General features: G+C 38.2%; 1 protein-coding gene and 1 pseudogene across 1 annotated transcript in view; both read right to left on the bottom strand.

Annotated features, from left to right (window-relative positions):
• Positions 1-4,115, bottom strand: part of LOC103680922 (olfactory receptor 11H6-like) — an 18,410-nt gene extending 14,295 nt beyond the window's left edge. The window contains exon 1 of the mRNA XM_040621911.1: positions 4,096-4,115. Coding sequence (XP_040477845.1) covers positions 4,096-4,115 — 20 coding nt within the window. The remainder of the gene's footprint in view (positions 1-4,095) is intronic.
• Positions 4,116-17,325: 13,210 nt separating this feature from the next.
• Positions 17,326-18,079, bottom strand: LOC121100634 (annotated as a pseudogene).
• Between the last annotated feature and the right edge of the window lie 533 nt (positions 18,080-18,612).

The raw sequence follows: 18,612 nt of genomic DNA on the forward strand, positions 1-18,612 counted from the left end.
TTTGAATGCCATACTAGATGAGTTGGACCTCATAGATATATATAGAACACTACACCCAGAACCAAAGAATATCTAATCTAATGCCCATGGAACATTCTCAAGAATAGATGGCGTTCTGGGTTGGGTAACAGGTCTCAACCGATACCAAAAGATTGAAATTATCCCCTGCATATTCTCAGACCACAACGCTCTGAAATTGGAACTCAACCACAATGAAACTCCATGTCTCTTGATGGGGAGCATTCAGCCTGTTCATGGTGAGAGTAACTATTGAAAGATATGAATTAGGTGCCATCGTATTGCCTGTAAAGTCCCTGTTTCTGTAGATTGTCTCTGTTAATTTCTGGTCTATATTACTTTCAGGGTTTCTCTTCGCTTACAGAATTCCCCTTAATATTTCTTGCAGGGCTGGTTTGGTGGTCACATATTCCTTCATTTTCTGTCACTCCTGGAAGCTCTTTATCTGCCTGTCCTGAATTATAGCCTTGCTGGATACAGTATTCTTGGCTGCATGTTTTTCTCATTTAATACCATGAATATGTCTTGCCAGCCTTTTCTGTCTTGCCAGGTCTGTGGATAGGTCTGATGTTGTCCTCATGTTCCTCCCTCCATATGTAAGGAACCTCCACTCCCTAGCTATTCTCAGGATAGATTCTTTGGCTGTAAGATTTGTAAGCTTCACTATTATAGGTCAGGGCGTTGATCTATCTTTATTGATTATGGGAGGGGTTCTGTCTGCCTCTTGGATTTGAACACTTGTTTCCTTCCCCATATTAGGAAAGTTCTCAGCTATGATTTGCTCAAATATACCTTCTAGTCATCTCTTTCTCTCCACCCCCTTGGGGATCCCAATAATTCTGAATGTTGGAACATTTCATGGCATCATTAATCTCTCTAAGTCTATTTTCATGGGCTACTAGCTGCTTATCTCTGTTTTCCTCAACTTCCCTCCTTTCTATCAGCTTATCTTCTAGATCACTGGTACTCTCTTCTGTCTCATTTACTCACATTTACTGGCTCTTAGAATATCTAGTTTAGACCATATCTCATTCATAACGTTTTCTATTCTGGCCTGATCTCATTTCTGCCCTTTGACATTCTATATTGTCACTAAAGCTTTTTTCAAGCCTAGCTATTGACTTGATGATTGCAATCCTGAATTCTATCTCTGACATCTTGCTTATACCCATATCCATTTGTTCTGTGGCAGAGGACATCATTTAGGTTCTTTTCTTTGTTGAGAGTTCCTCCTCCTAGTCATTCTGTTGAGGAATGGTTGAGAGAATGAACAGAGTTTTATTATCAACCACGACCCAAGCAAAATGTACCCTAGATAACATCCAAAGTGGTCAGAAGCTACCACAGATATGCAACCAAAGCCAAGATGATCCAAAACAACAAAAAAAGAAGGGATGGATATTATAATCTCTCAGGGTTGTCAAAGCAGAGTGATTTGCCTGTTCCTGATTGATTTTTGGTCTGTGTTTTAGAAGACACTAAATCCCCAAAAGGCAAAGGAATTGTTTGTGTGTGTGTGTGTGTGTGTGTGTGTGTGTGTGTGTATATATATATATATATATATATATATATATATATATACAACATAGTGATTTGACAATTTTGCGCGTATTGCAAATGCTCGCCACGATAAGCGTAGTTTTCATGTTACCAAACATGTTTTTACAACATTATTGACTATATCTCCTATGTTATACTTTTCTATATTCCAATGGATTGTCCTGTCCTTTAGACATTCCTGTGGTCCTATTTACTCAGGACCCTAGTGTGAGCCATATCAGTTAAATTATTTTATTTACAGAATGGTCATTGACAAAGGATTTGTTTCCAATCATTATTGATATGTACCCCTCTGTTTTAAAATATTTCTAGGGATAATAATTGTCCAATGCCAGAGTTTAGGTACATCCTGTATGTACAACAAAAACAATAAAAACACAATATGCTGAAATCTTGTTACTTCAAAAAGAACCCACATTAAACCAGTGCTCATTAATATAACGAAACTGAAAAAGTAACATTTGGGCTTGGGAAAGAAGATATCTCTGGAAAGAGAGATTTGCTGTATTTACTCACCAAGCAACAAAATCATCAAAATAAATCCTTCTCCAGTGATTTGTCAGTTAATATACATCTTCACTTCAAATCCTAAGCTTTTGTATAGATTCTTTATTTATCTTTTAGAGTGATATACAAACTGAGTGAGAAATATTCTCCAGAACTCAGAGAAACAAGGAAATTGATATTTTTAGCTTTATTTATTTGTCAGCATTTCATTCTAATGAAATATTTTCATTTTTCAAAGATAAGACACTTCCTGTGTAAAATTATTTTTGCAAAATTCGGAGCACATGTGGCCCACATGTTATACAGTTTCCACTTACTCTTTGGAGGAATGCTGAGAAGAGGTTTAGAATCCAGACATAAAATATTACTCCATAGAGCAACAGGTACATGAAGGACTCCCGAGAAATTGGATGATCCAGTATGTAATCTCTCAGGGATTTCAAAGGGCTAACCTTACAAGGTATTTCATCTCTAGCTTCAGAGTGCAAGTTTATGATTAAAATGAAAGCCCAGATGAAGGGGTTAGCTATGTCTATTTCTCTGCATCATGAACATTCAGGATTTGGGACTTATCCTCTGATGATTTGATAGTATTTGTTCAAAAGAGCAGATAATTTTTTGAATTTTTACTTACTTATAATCAAACACCAAGTCTTAGTATTCCACAAGAAATAATGAAGATATAGAAGTTGATTCTATCTTTCTTCCTTCTGGCAGGTATCCATGTATTGCTGAAGGTTTGGGAGGGACTAATTAAGTCGTAATAAGGATGGTCATAATAGCTACAATAGGAAGCTCTATCGCTGGATTCCCTTATCTACTCTTTGAAGAAGAAACCATTCTTGATCATCAAATATCTGTACTTGAGGTAGTTTGTTAGAGATTTCTTTGGCTCATTTTATGTACAGCAGAAAGAATTGGCAGCTTAAACTCATAGAAACAAAGGTTAGAATGGTGATTGTCAGGGACTGGGAGTGAAGGGAAATGAAGAGATGTTTGTCAAAGGGTACAAATTTCAGCTATAAGATGAATAAGTTCTAATGTACGGTATAGTGATTATAGTTAACAACTATGTATTATATACTTGAAAGGCACTAAGAAAGTAGATTTAAATGTTCTCACCACCACCACCAAAAAAAAAAAAAGAAGTAATTATATAAGGTGATGGAAGTGTTAACCTTATTGTGGTAATCATTTCACAATATACAAATGTATTAAATCATCATGTTATAATGTTATATATAGATTTACACAATGTTATAAGGTCAATTATATATCTCAGTAAGACTGGGAAGAATTGGGCATCTCAAGAAATTTAATTGGCATGCTGTTATTCCAATAAATATTTATTGAATACTTACCATGTACCAGCCAATATTATCACCGTCCAGGATATTGTATGAAACAACCTTACAACTCCTGTCTTCGTATACATATATTCTTTTTGAGGGAGAAAAAATAAATAAATATAAATAAGATAATTGTATTATTAGAAAATATGAATAAAAATATGAGGGGAATGAGAAGAGAATGTTAGAATGGCAGGATTTCATGATTTTAACTAGGGTGGTAAGGCAATTTCAGAGAAGATAACATTTAAACAATGTCTTGAAGTGAGAGAACAAACTGTATGGTTATCTGGGGGTATTGCATTTCAGGCAAAAAGAATAGTCAGTCATAGGAACCAAGCAAAGGCAGAAGCAAAGGGTAATATGTTGGAGAAAGAGCAAAGAGGCCAGCGTGGCAGTGGGAAAAGCACAGGACAAGGCGGTAGAGAGATAACAGGGTGAAGACGGAAGCCGAGGGGACTTACAGCTATTGTAGACATTAATTTTCACTGTTTAGAAAGGATCAGTGAGGGAATTTAAGCAGAGAATAAAGTTATCTGGTTTGAGGTTTTTTTTAATTTTAAAACATGGTCCCTAAAATATGCATATTGTAATTATACAGCTCACTGAATTACTAAAGAACATACTTCCACTTCACCACCACCTGAGTAAATATCATTACCTTGACTCTGTAGCCGCCATTGTCACCTTCCCTGGTAGTACTTTTCTCCAGAGTTACCTCTGTCTCTACTTTAAGTAACATCAATTTGCCTGTAATGGGGATTTGGACGTTTCTTCTGATGATTTGACAGTATTTGTTCAAAAGAGGAGATAGTTTTCAAAATTTCAATTAATAATCAATCACCAAGTTTTCAATTTCCCTGATTTTGAAATGTACATAAATAAATCATACAGCATCTGTTTTGTGTCTGGAAACTCTTATTCATAATTAAATTTCTGAGGTTTATTGGTGATCTTTCATATAAATGTAGTACATTTATTTTTTTATTACTAAGAATATTCCTTTGTATGAATGTACCACATCTCCAATTCCACTGTTTTTGGGACATTTGGGTTGTTTCTAGTTTGGGGAACTACGAGTAATGCTGCAATGAATAATACCCTACATATCTCTTGGTGAATGCTTTCAAGAATTTATGTTGTGTATGTATGAGATTGCTGGATTCCAGGAATGCATAAATTCAACTATAACAGATAATGTCAAAGGAAAGATTCAAATGGTTATTCAAATGTATTGTCTCATGAGTAGTCTACGATAATCCATTATACTGTGTTTTTGGTTTTTTTATTTATTTTATTATATTATGTTATTAGTCACCATACAGTACATCCCGTTTTGATGTCAAGTTCATGTTCGCATATTTGCATATAACTACCCAGTGCACCATGCAGCTACTGTGCCTCCTTACTACCCATCACCAGTCTATCCCATTCCCCCACCCTCCCCTCTGAAGCCCTCAGTTTGTTTCTCACAGTCCATAGTCTCTCATGCTTCATGGTTTTTGTTTTGTTTGTATTTGTCCTTGGTTATACAGTTTTTGAAGAAAAACATTCAGAAACACATCCTGTGTTATATTCTTTTAAATAATGACTTTTTCAAGAGTCTTGCCCATTTTTAAATTATTGGGAATTTTAAAGGTTTTAAAATATATTCTGGGGGAACCTGGAGTGGCTCAGTCAGTTAGGTGTTGGACTTGATTTTGGCTCAGGTCATGATCTCAGGTTGCAAGATGTGGTAGGGCCCTGCATCGGGTTTTTATGCTTAGTGGAGAGTCTGCAAGAGAGTTTGTCTTCCTCTTCTCTGCCCTGCCCCCCAGTGTATGCTTCTGTCTCTCTCTCTTAAAATAAATATATATATATATATATATATTATAATGTGTATTTTATATATATTGAAAAACAAGCCTTCAATCAGTTATATATATTCCAAATATTCTCTCCTGTTTAATAAGCTTATTTTTTTCAGTCTCATAATTGCTTTTTAATGATAAGTTTTTTCTTCTAAATTTGAATTTCAGCATAGTTAACATATAGTTACATCTGTTTCAGGTGTACAATATAGTGATTCAGCAATTCCATGGCTTACCAGCGCTCATCAAGAGATGTACACTCCTTTAATCTCCATCACCTATTTCACTATCCCCATTTATCTCCCCTCTGATAACCATCTGTTTTTCTACAGTTAAGAGTTTGTGTTTTGGTTTGTATTCTTTTCTTCCCCTCACCCTTTGCTTGTTTTGTTTCTTATATTCCACATATGAGTGAAATTATATGGTATTTGTCTTTCTTTGGCTTATTAATGAACAGAAGTTCTTAATTTTAATGTGTCTAATTTATCAATCAAGTTTCTTATGGCTAATTCTTTTTATTTCAAAGTGCGAAAATATTCTATTTTTAGAAGATTTTGAAGATCAGAGTTAAGATGGCGGGAGGAGTAGAGGACCCCCTTTTTCAGCCGGTCCCCTGAGTCGAAGCGGGATAGGTACCAGACCAGTCTGAACATCCACGGAAACAGCCTGAGACGCAGGAAGATACAGCTGGATCTCTCTACAAATGAACATCTCCAGCGCTGGGTATTATAGTAGATGAAGCGGGGAGCTTGAAACCGAGGCACAGATATCGGAAGATAAACGGAAGGGTCAGTGCAGTGGAGGAGCCGCCGCATTCGGGCGCTTGGAAGCGGTAGCCACCTGTATTGGGAGCGGGTGGACTCCGCAGACCGGCACCTCGAGAAAACAGACTGGGACCTTGAACAGAGAGCGCGTGCCACCGGACTTCTCATGGAACCCAGAATCCCGGTGTGCACACTGGAAGCAGACTGAGACCAGAGTCTCGAGCGCCTGGGGGCGCGGCTGGCGGTTGAAGGCAGGTGGTGTTAGGAAATACAAAGGACAGAGACCTGAGTCTCTGGAAGTGGGGGCTGGACGTGGGTGTGCCACATCCCTGGACTCTGCAGGGTTGAGCAGCACCAACAGAAACAGAGTTAAAGTGGCCAGAACATCAGTGGAGAACGTCCGCAATCCTCTGTTCTGGAGACAGAGGCTGAGATTTTGGTCGCTGCTGCTCTGACTCTCAGAAGAGGCACAGTAAGCCACAGGGAAAGCCTCCAGAGAACAAAAGCCTGGAAATACCGGCTCACAGCATGCTCACTCCTCCACCCTTGCAGGGGGACACAGAGACTCTACTCCAAACAGGGTTGCCTGAGTATCCCGGCGGCAGGCCCTCCCCCAGAAGGCAGGCTGAAAAATCAAGAAGCCCACACCTGGGGCGCCTGGGTGGCATAGTCTTTGAGCCTCTGTCTTCGGCTCAGGGCGTGATCCCGGTGTTCCTCGGAGAGAAGTCCTCATCAGGCTCCTCCGCTGGGAGCCTGCTTCTCTCTCCCAATACCTGCTTCAGTTCCATCTCTCTCGTGGTTATCTCTCTGCCACATAAATAAATAAAATCTTTAAAGAAGAAGTCACATCCCTAAGAGATCCCTATAAACAAGGGTGCATGGCCTGGGTCCTGGTCAATAATGTGGGCTCTGACAACCCTAACAACCTCTCCCTCTGAATGACGAGAAGGAGAAGTCCCCCCAGCAAAGAAAAGATACTTTGAGTCTGTGGCCTCTGCCACAGAACTAATGGATATGGATGTAACCAAATTATCAGAAATGGAATTCAGAGTAACAATGGTCAAGATGATGTGTAGACTTGAAAAAGTATTAAAGAAAATGTTAATGAGAACATGGAAATCTCTAAGGGTGAAAATGAGAGTAAATCTGGCAGAAATTAAAAATTCTATGAGCCAAATGCAGTCAAAACTAGACTTGACAGCGAGGGTAAATGAGGCAGAGTGGAACATATTAGGCGAATTGGAGGATGGGTTAGTAGAAGAAAAAACGGAAAATAGAAGCTGGACTTAACAAACCAATCTCAAGAATGTAGGTTACGGGAGACACGACCAATGAAACGATCCAATGTCAGAATCATCGGCATCCCCCGAGGGGGTGGAGAAAACAGAGGTCTAGAAGAGATATTTGAACAAATTGTAGATGAAAACTTTCCAATTCAGCAAAGGAAACACGCTTTCATGTCCAAGAGGCAGAGAGGACCCTCCCAAGCTCAACCATGACAAACCTATGCCACACAGCCATACTGCATATTCGCAAATGTTAGATCCAAGGATACAGTATTGAAAGCGTTAGGGCAAAGAAATTTCTCACGATCAAGGCAAGGTATCAGAATTTACTCAGACTCTGTCTACACAGACTGGAATGAGAGAAAGGGTTGGGGGGGCATTTTAAAGCTCTTCAGAGAAAACATGCTACGCCATAACTTTATCCAGCAAGGCTGTCATTCAGAATTGATGGAGAAATAAAGACCTTTCAGAATCTCCAGTCATTGACCAATTCTATAAGCACGAAAAACCAGCCCTACAGGAGATATTAGGGGTTCATAAAAGTAAAAAGGCCTCAAGAGTGATACAGAACAGAAGTCACAATCCATAAAACAAGACTTTCATGGCAACATGGCATCATTAAAATCATATCTCTCAATAATCATCTCAATGAAATGGCCTTAATGTCTCATAAAGCCACAGGGTTGCAGAGAGGTGAAAAAAGAAATGACCTATCCATTTGGCTACAAGAGACTTATTTTGAACCCAAAGATACAATCAGACTGAAGTAAAGGGATGGATACCCCTTTCAGTGCAATGGACCTCAAAAGAAAGCTGGGGTAGCAATCTCATATCAGACAGATTGGATTTTAAACTAGACTATAGTTAGAGATACAGAAGGCACTTATTATTCTTAAGGATGTATCCAACAAGTGGAATGAAATTGAGAATATTATGCCCCCAACAGGGAGCGAAGATACACAAGCCAACCTCTAACCAGAATAAAGAGACATATAGATAATAAATACATTAATAGTAGGGGGACCTCAACACCTCCACTCTATCAGACAATAGACAGAAATCTTGCAAAAAAAAACTAAGCAAAGAATCAAAGGCTTTGAATGCCATACTACGATGAGTTGGACCTCAAGATATATATAGAACACTACACCCCAGAACCAAAGAATACTTTTCTATTCTAATGCCCATGGAACATTCTCAAGAATAGACCATGTTCTGACAAAAAAGGTCTCAACCGACAACCAAAAGATTGAAATTATCCCTGCTATTCTCAGACCACAACGCCTGAAATTGGAACTCAATCACAAGGAAAAATTTGGAAGAAATAAACCCAAACACTTGGAGACTAAGAACATCCTGCTAGGAATGATTCAAACCAGAAATAAAAATCAAATTAAACAATTTATGAGACCAATGAGAATGAAAAAAAACAGTCCAAAACCTATGGGGCACTGCAAAGGCAGTCCTAAGGGGGAAATACATAGCCATCCAAGTTCACTCAAAAGAATAGAAAATCTAAAATGGTTTTTATATTCTCACCTCAAGAAGCTGGAACAGCAACAGAGGAACAGGCCAAAATCCACACACGAGGAAGCAGTTGACAAGATTAAGCAAGATCAATGAATTAGAAACCAGAGTACAGATAGAGCAGATCAACAGGACTAGTGTGTCTTTTAAGAATAATAAAATTGCAACCACTGCAGAGACTTATTCAAAAGAAAAGAGAAAGGACCCAAATAATAAAATTATGAATGAAAAGGAGAGGTCACAACCAAGTCCAAGAAATGGAAGGATTATTAGAAACTTTTATCACAGCTATATGCCAATAAATTAAAATCTGGAAGAGATGGAGGCCTTCTTGGAAACTCATAAACTACCAAGACTGAAACAGGAAGAAATTGATTTTTAAAGCCAATTAATTGTTGAAGAGTTGACAGTGATTAAAACTCCTTCAAAAACAAAACATCCAGGGTCCGATGGTTTCCTGGGGAATTCTACAAACATTCAAAGAAAAAATAATACCTATTCTCCTAAAGCTTTTCAAAAATAGAAACAGAAGGAAAGCTACCAAACTCATTCTATGAGGCCAATATTACTCTGATCCCCAAACCAGCAAAGACCCCATCAAAAAGGAGAATTACAGACCAGATTCTCACCGAATATGGACACCAAAATCCTCAACAAGATCCGCTAATAGGATCCAACAGACATTAAAAGGATTATCCATCAGCGACAAGTGGGATCATCCCTGGATGCAAGTGGGTTCAACATTCCAAATCATCAGGTGATAATTATCAACAAGAAAAGACCAAATCCATATGATCCTCTCAATGGATGCAGAAAAGCATTTGACAAAATAAGCATCCTTTCCTGTTAAAACCCTTCAGAGTGTAGGAATAAGGGTACATTCCTCAATCTCATAAGCATCTATGAAAAGCCCAAGAAAATGTCATTCTCTGGGAAAAGCTGAGCCTTTCCCTTAAGATCAGGAACACACAAGGATGCCCACTCTCACTATTATTCAACATAGATAGAAGTCCTTGCAAAGCATCAGACAACAAAAAGGGGTAAAGTATCCAAACTGGCAAGAAGAAGTCAAAATGTCTCTCTTTCGCAGATGACATGATATTCCTATATGGAAAACCCAAAAGAATCCACTCCCAAACTACTAGAAGTTATAGAGCAATTCAGTAATGTGGCAGGTACAAAATCAATGCTCAGAAATCAGTTGCATTTCTATACAGAACAATGAGACTGAAGAAGAGAAATTAGGGAATCCATCCATTTACAATACACCCAAAAAACATTGTACCTTGGATTAACTTAACCAGAGACATAAAGGCTATATTCTAGAAACTATAAATCACTCTTGAAAGACATTGAAGGAAGACAAAAATGAAAAAATATTCCTGTTCATGGATGGAAGAATTAACATCATTAAAATGTCCATGCTACCCAGAGCAATCTACACTTTCAATGCCATCACCATAAAATACCAAGCGTTTTTCAAAGAACTGGACAAATAGTCCTTAAATTTGTATGGAACCAGAAAAAGCCATGAATCGCCAAGGAACTGTTGAAAGGAAAAAAAAACTGGGGCATCACATGCCGGATTTCGAGCTGTACTACAAAGCTGTGATCACAAAGACAGCATGGTACTGGCACAAAACAGACACAGACCAATGGAACAGAATAGAGAACCCAGAAATGGACCACTCGTTTGGGCAACTAATCTTTGATAAAGCAGGAAAAACATCCGTGGAAAAGACAGTCTCTTCAATAAATGGTGCTGGGAAAATTGGCAGCTACATGCAAAGAATGAATTGACCACTCTCTCACACCATACACAAAAAGTAAACTCCTAAATGGATGAAAGACCTCCATGTGAGACAGGAATCCATCAAAATTCTAGAGGAGAACATAGGCAGCAAACTTCACGAATCACAGCAACCTTTTTTTCATGACACATCTCCAAGAAGCAAGAAAACAAAAGATAAAATGAAACTTGGAGGACTTCATCAAGATAAAATCTTCTGCACAGCCAAGGAAACAGTCAAAAAAACAAGAGGAGCCCACCGAATGGGAGAATATATTTGAAATGACACTATACAAAAGACTGGTATCAAGATCTAAAAGAACTTCTCAAACTTAATACACGAGAAACAAATAAACAAATACAAAAATGCAGAAGTATGAACAGACACTTTTCCAATGATGACATACAAATGGCTTAATCTGAGACACATGAAAAATGTTCAAAATCATTAGCCATCAGAAATTCAATCAAAACTACGTACCCTCCACTTCGCCGTTGTACTATTGACACAGTCACCAGGTTTTAGAGGATGTGATGTCGAAATCAAAAACCACACTGAGATACCACCTTACGCCAGTTAGAATGCAAAATAACAAGGCAAGAAACAACAATTGTTGGAGAGGGTGTGAGAAAGGATCCTCCTACATGTTGGTGGGATGCAAGTTGGTACAGTCACTCTGGAAAACAGGTGGAGGTCCCTTAAAAGTTAAAAATAGAGCTACCCTATGATCCAGCCATTGCACTACTGGTGTTTACCCCAAAGATACAGACGTAGTAGAAAGAGGACCATGCACCCCAATGTTCATAACAGACATTGTCACAATAGACTAAATCTGTGGAAGGAGCCGAGATGCATCCTTCAACAGATGACTGATCTAGAGAAGTTGTGGTCATATAGCACAATGGAATATTACTCAGCTTCAAAGAAGGTATTCTCAACATTTGCTGCAACATGGGCGGCACTGGAGGAGCTAATGCTAAGTGAAATAGTCAAGCAGAGAAAGAACAATATCATATGATTTCTCTCATCTATGGAACATAAGAAGATCACAGGATGGTCGTAGGGGGAAGAAAGGGGTAAAGGGGTAATCAAGAAGGGGGAGTGAAACCATGGAGACTATGGACTATGAAGCAACAAACTGAGGGGCCTTAGGGGAGGGGGTGGGAATGGATGAGCTGGTGATGGGCTAGTAAGGAGCACGTATTGCATGGTGCACTGGGTGTATAGCTAACTAATGAATCATCGAACCTTATATCGGATCAAGCGGGATGTACGTCTGGTGACTAGCTATAAATAATTATAATAAAATCATTTTAAAAAAAGTGTTGATGCCTTACTTTCAAATTTAAAAGCTGCAATTATCCTGGTCATAATTTCTGTGTATGGTGTGACATAGAGGTAAAATTTCATTTTTCCACATGAAAATCCATTTGACTTAGACTTTTTTAATCAAACCTATATTCTACACCTGCTGTATAGTCCTATTTTTATCATAAATTAAGTGTCCATGTACATGGCTGGTTGGTTTCTGACTAAATGAATTTTGTCTGTCTCCTTGTACCTATTGTACCAGTAGCACATTCTCTTAATTATTGTAGCTTTATAATAAGTTTTGATATCAAGTGAGATAAGTCCTCCCAATTTATTTCTCTTCAAACTCTTCTTGATAGTCTTTGCCCAATGCCTTTCCACATAACTTTAGAATCCTCTTGTCAATTTGCACAGAAATTGGTTGCTGGAATTCTGATTGGGATTGCTTCTAATGGGGACATTGATTGTCATCTACAGAATAATTATTCTTATAATCCATGGACTTGGCATATCTTCCTATTAATTTATATCTTCTTGAATTTCTTTCAACAAGTTTTATAGTTTTCTGTATAGAAGGCTTGTCAAATACATTTGTTTTCCTTTTTCCCACTGAGCTCCTCTCTCTTCATTGTTTGCCATTGTTATAATACAGAGAGATGGGTTGGGGCAAATCATACATGGAAATTTGTAGCCAATTGCAAGGATATTTTGTGAAGCTTCTATGTGTTTGTTGACCTCATTCCAACTTTGGCAGCTTTCCTGAAGTCAATTTCTTTACCTCCTCCTTCTTTTCTAGTTGGGGATCCCTTTACCAATGAAGCAGTAAAGTCAGAGCACTTTGCAGGTCCAAGTTGCTTCCAAGGCTGTCTTGATATCCTAAATCCCCAGAGCTCTCTCTGGGTCCTTTGTCCCCTCTGGTTCCTCTTTATTTGCCTGGAGTCTTCTCACTCTGTTTTTCCTCCCGATTTGCTGAGAAATAATTGACATAGGTCACTTATGTTTAAGGTGTGCAGCATGATGGTTTGATTTACATCTGTTGTGAAATAATTACCACTATAAGTTTAGCTAACCTCCATCCTCTCACATAGATGCAATTTTAAAGAAAATAGAAAATTTCTCCTTAGATGACAACTCTTAGAATCTATTCTCTTAGCAACTTTAAATCTCTAAGGGTTGTGAGTAGTTTGCACTTCATTATTTCTCCAAACCAGGGCTCACTATTTAGCACATAGGAGACACTCAGTAAATGTTTGGGAGATGACTATATTAAAATGAGTGCAGGAATATTTCAATGGAGAAGAAGAAAATGGTGGAAAGAGAAAATACATCATTCAGATATCATATGGTATCTGAATAATAGACACTGACAATTAGGTTTTAGCACCTTTGAATGTGTTTGGGATGGGAAAATAGTGTACATTTTGTCAGTAGTAAAGCTATGGTTTCAGGAGTTTCTATAAGAATACGAACATTATCTCCTCCAGTGCCGCCCATGTTGCAGCAAATGTTGAGAAATTGTTCTTTTTGATAGCTGAGTAATATTCCATTGTATGTATGGACCACAGCTTCTTAATCCAGTCATCTGCTTGAAGGGCACTTTGCCTTCCATGATTTAGCTATTGTGGACAATGCTGCTATGAACATTGGGGGTGCATATGGCCCTTCTCTTCACTACATCTGTATCTTCGGGGTAAATACCCGGTAGTGCACCATGTTGGATCATATGGTAACTCAATTTTAACTTTTTAAGGGACCTCCACACTGTTTTCCAGAGTGGCTGTACCAACTTGCATTAGAGATAATTCTAAGTGAAATAAGTCAAGCAGAGAAAGACAGTTATCATATGATTTCTCTCATCTATGAACATAAGAACTAGGGGAAGACCGGTAGAAGAAAGGGATAAAGAAAGGGGGTAATCAGAAGGGGGAATGAAGCATGAGAGACTATTGATTCTGAGAAACAAACTGAGGGCTTCAGAGGGGGAGGGGAGGGGGAATGGGATTAGGCTGGTGATGGGTAGCAAGGAGGGCACGTATTGCATGGTGCACTGAGTGTTATACGCAACTACTGAATCATCGAACTTACATCAAAAAACCAGGGATATACTGTATGGTGACTAACATAATATAATAAAAATATTACAATAAAAGAAGATAACCAAAATTATTCACCCATTCATAAAAGAGAGAAAAAAGAGTAATGTGAACAGAATTTGGTTTCCAGGGTGGGCTGTGGTTTCAATATTGATAATACCATTCTTTGGGGCCTAAGATCTTAAAGACAATCTAAGGCACATTTTGTTGGGGATGAAATTCAAGAGGAAATTCAGAAAAAATTCCTGGATATATTGATAGGGAAGCCTGAAGGATATGGGAAAACTAAAGACAATTTAATTATTTTTAATTATTAGTTTTTTTTATTTTTTTAAGATTTTATTTAGTTATTTGAAATAGAGTGAGAGCCAGTGAGTGAGAGAGAGTATGAGCAGGGCTGGGGGAGGTGGGGCAGGAGGGCTGAGGAGAGGGAGAAGCAGGCTCTCCACTGAGCAGGAGCCCAATATAGGGCTCAATCCCAGGACCCTGAGATCATGACTGAGCATAAGGCAGCTGTTTAACTGACTGAGCCACCCAGGTGCCCCAAAAGACACAACTATTGAAGAAATTAAGTTTGTCAAAATACATAGATCAGGTCATTTTCCCACACACAGAGCTATAATTAGAACCCTGGGAGGGAAATCATTTTAGGGGGACAACCTTGAAGGCCTGAGACTCACCTGCCTAAATCTCTCCTAAAATATCTCTTTTAGTGTGCTCATCCCCAGAAATAATACCTTTAATAGGTTTTGCACTTATATAAAGGTATTTTTCTTATCATTTTAAGTTGTATAGCACTGTAGGACATTTGCTCTTTGACTTGTTACTAGACATATACACTGTGCTAGGAAATTATATAATTAAATGACTATTTTAGAAAATCTAAGACAAATTGGCAAATATGAAATAATATAGAAAAAAATTAAAAATACTATTAATGACACTACTAGTCCTTTAATGGGTCATATAAAATAATACTTTGTCGTATTTCCCACTTTTCCCATTCTTATTTGTAATCATTTTATAGCAATTTTTTGCATGTCTTCATAAAATTAAAAATTATTTTATTGAAGTATAGTTGATACACAATGTTACATTAGTTTCAGGTGTACAACATAGTGATTCAACTTCTGCTCACTCACAGTGTAGCTACCATCAGTTACCATACAGTGTTATTGCATTTCTATTGGCTATATCTCCTATGCTGTAAGTTGTATCCCTGTGACTTATTCACTTTATAATTAGAAATCTGTATCTCTCACTCTGCCTTTTACCCATTTTGTGTCCCCTTACTGCTTTTTTGTTTGTCAAGTGGAATTATTGGATCTTTGGTATTTCTATTTTTAATTTTTGAGGAACTTTCATATAGTTTTCCATAGCAGCTATACCACCACATTCTACTCAACAGTGTACAAGGGTTCTTTTTCCCCTTCATCTTTGCCAACACTTGTTATTTCTTCTGTTTGATGCTAGCCATTCTGCCAGATGTAGGGGTGATATAACTCCTTGTAGTTTTGATCTGCGTTTCCCTGATGATGAGTGATGTTGAGCATCTTTCATGTGTCTTTTGGCTATCTGATGTCTTCTTTGAAAATATCTATTCAGGTCCTCTGCTCATTTTTAAATCAGATTGATGTGTGTGTGTGTGTGTGTGTGTGTGTGTGTGTGTGTGTGTGTGCTGAGTCTATAAGTTCTTTATATATTTTGGATACTAACCCTTATTGGATATACCATTCACAAATATTTTCTCCCATTCACTAGGATGCCTTTTAGCTTTGCTGATGGTTTCCTTTGCTGTGCATAAGTTTTTTTTTTATTTTGGTATAGAATCACTAGTTTATTTTTGCTTTCATTTCCCTTTGCCTGTGGAGCCCTATCTAGAAAAAAAATGTTGCTAGGGATGATGTCAAACAAATTACTATCTATGTTTTCTTCTAGGAGTTTTATGATTGTGGTCTCACATTTAAGCCTTTAATCCATCTTGAGTTTATTTTTGTGTATAAGAAAGTGGTCCAGTTTGTTCTTTGCATGTAGCTGTCCAGTTTTCCCAGCACCATTTGTTGAAGAGCAACCATGCTATTTTATTTCTTTTTTATACTATCTTATTTCTATCCCTCAGACTTATACACACTATCCTCTCTCGACATGGTTAGTTTTCATTCTACACAGATAGAAAATTCCTTTAAAAATCATAAAGAACTTAAACAATCAATTATTATTATTTCACAAGTTTTTTCCAGGTAATCATATTTCCAGGTCTCATCTCTGTTTCAGTACATTTATTCTTTTGTATTGAATGGTACTAAGATAAGGAATATAGTAAGTTATACGAACCTAAAACAACCCAAAGAGCAAGCAGTTAGAAAAAAAATCCACTTTCACAAAATCCTATTTAAGAATTAGATTTGTTGAGAAGAAATTTTTGACGAGCCCAGTTTGAGGAACAATCCAAAACTGCAAAGGGCCTCACACATAGAAAACAGGTTATTCGAATAAGAAAGGAAAAGATGTTCTGGTTTTTCTGGTGGGTGGTGGGAAGAGCATGAGGAAAGAAGAGAAAGAGGCAGAACAGGCAATATGAAAGATAGACTGCATAAATTTAGCACAGTGGCCGCCTTATGACTTTACCTAACCCCAACCTGTAGTCAGGTTAATAAACCCACACAAAACTGGAATTACTTTTGTTTTTGAATAAAATGTTGAAGGGGTGAGTCTCACATTCAGACTGATAAGATCAAAACAAGATAGGGGGGTAGATTCAGGGGTGGGAGAAAGGAAGCACACATGAACATGTTTATACGGTATATATGTAGGGAAATGGTGGGTATTTAAGGCATATGATCCCTGAGAAACTGGGTATCAGAGACAAATTTACCTATATCTGTAAAAGATAGAAGCTGACCAGGTGACATCTACATATTTGGTTTTCTCCAAAGAGTCCTGATAATGTTTCACATTTTCCTGTTTGCATGCAAGACACACAACAAGAATATTAATACACAAAGCCTAGTATAAATTATAGATTGACGCAAAGTTCTGTAAGATCTTATTTGCTATTTGCTTCATTGAGATGCATTTCTAAAAATATTCCAGGGAATATGGGAGACATATTTGCCTCTCAAATTTACTTAAGACCATTAACTTCCTATAATTTTATATCACTATGTGTCCTACACATATATGGATTCTAGCTCTTGAGAGGTTGTCTTTGACCAAATCTCATAATCCTAAACAGTTTTCTCAGGGCCTTTCATCTCTTTATTCCGGAGGCTATAGATGACGGATTGAAAATGGAGTCACTAAGACAAAATAAAGTCACAATTTTTGGATCCCTGCTGGATTGCCTGCCGTTGGGCTCACGTACATCACCATGATAGAACCATAGAACAGGGACACTACAGCAAGATGGGAGCCACACATGGAGAAGGCCTTCTGTTGGCCTTCTGCTGAGGGGACCTTTCAGCACAGCTCTGATCACCAGAGTATAGGAGCTGGTAATGAAGAGGAAGGTGGAGAAAATGAGGACTGAGTTAAAGATGGCACAGATGATCTCAGTAGCAGGAGCTGGCACACAGGACAGCTTCAGGCCCTGGGTCACATAAAAATGATCAATTGTATTGGGACCACAAAAAGGAAGTTGGAAAGATCAGGTAAACTGGGAGAAGAAACAAGAGAAACCACACACCCAACACCCAGCTCCTATTCTGATGCAGCGCTGAACAGTCATGGCAGTAAGTAGTGCAGGGACCCGCAGATAGCAAGGTACCCTGTTTTCAAAGGCCATGGCAGACAAGAAGAAGGTCTCAGTGGTGCCCATGGAGAAGAAGTAGAACTGGAGGAAGTAGCCATAGAAGAGATGGTGCTGGTCTCACAGAGCAAGTTGGAGCATACTGGGGACAGTAGAAGTGACATACCACATCTCCAGGAAGGAAAAATTGGCCAGCAGGATGTACATGGGGCGTGGAGATGGTTGTCCCACCACACTGCAGAGATAATGCACAGGTTTCCAGTTAGTGTCAGACATAGACTGCAAAGAAGAATGAGAAGAGGAGGATCTGAATCTTCCAGGAACAAGGGAATCCAAGAAGAATGAATTCACTCAGGGTCAGGGGTGGTTTTCAACTGGGTTTTCATTTTTTTTTTCCTCTTCAAATTGCAGTAATAAGATATCACCATGTTACAAATGACTACATCTTAAGATGTTCTCCAATCTTCTTTACATTTCAATTGGCAGCACTTGTTTTAGATTACTTAAAGATATTTCTAGCACTATTTGCCCCATGATATTGGGAGGAAATAAGGAACTTGGGGTGTGCGTGTTTGTTACAGCGCTACCATCATGATTGCCATGCCCATCAAGGGCCATTAAGCCCCCTGCCTTTTGTGTGTGTGTGTCCTCAGCACTACATAAAATTAAGATAGATTTTTCTTGTCATTCAGAGGCTTTCAACCAAGTTCAGGAACGTCAACTTTAAATCAACCGTTGTTTACAGCAAGGCCACTTTGGACATTTGTGTGCTCCCTCTTATTTTTAAAGATCTCCTGAAATCACACAAT

This window comes from Ursus maritimus, unplaced genomic scaffold (assembly GCF_017311325.1).
Source record: "Ursus maritimus isolate PB19 unplaced genomic scaffold, ASM1731132v1 scaffold_46, whole genome shotgun sequence".
NCBI lineage: Eukaryota > Metazoa > Chordata > Mammalia > Carnivora > Ursidae > Ursus > Ursus maritimus.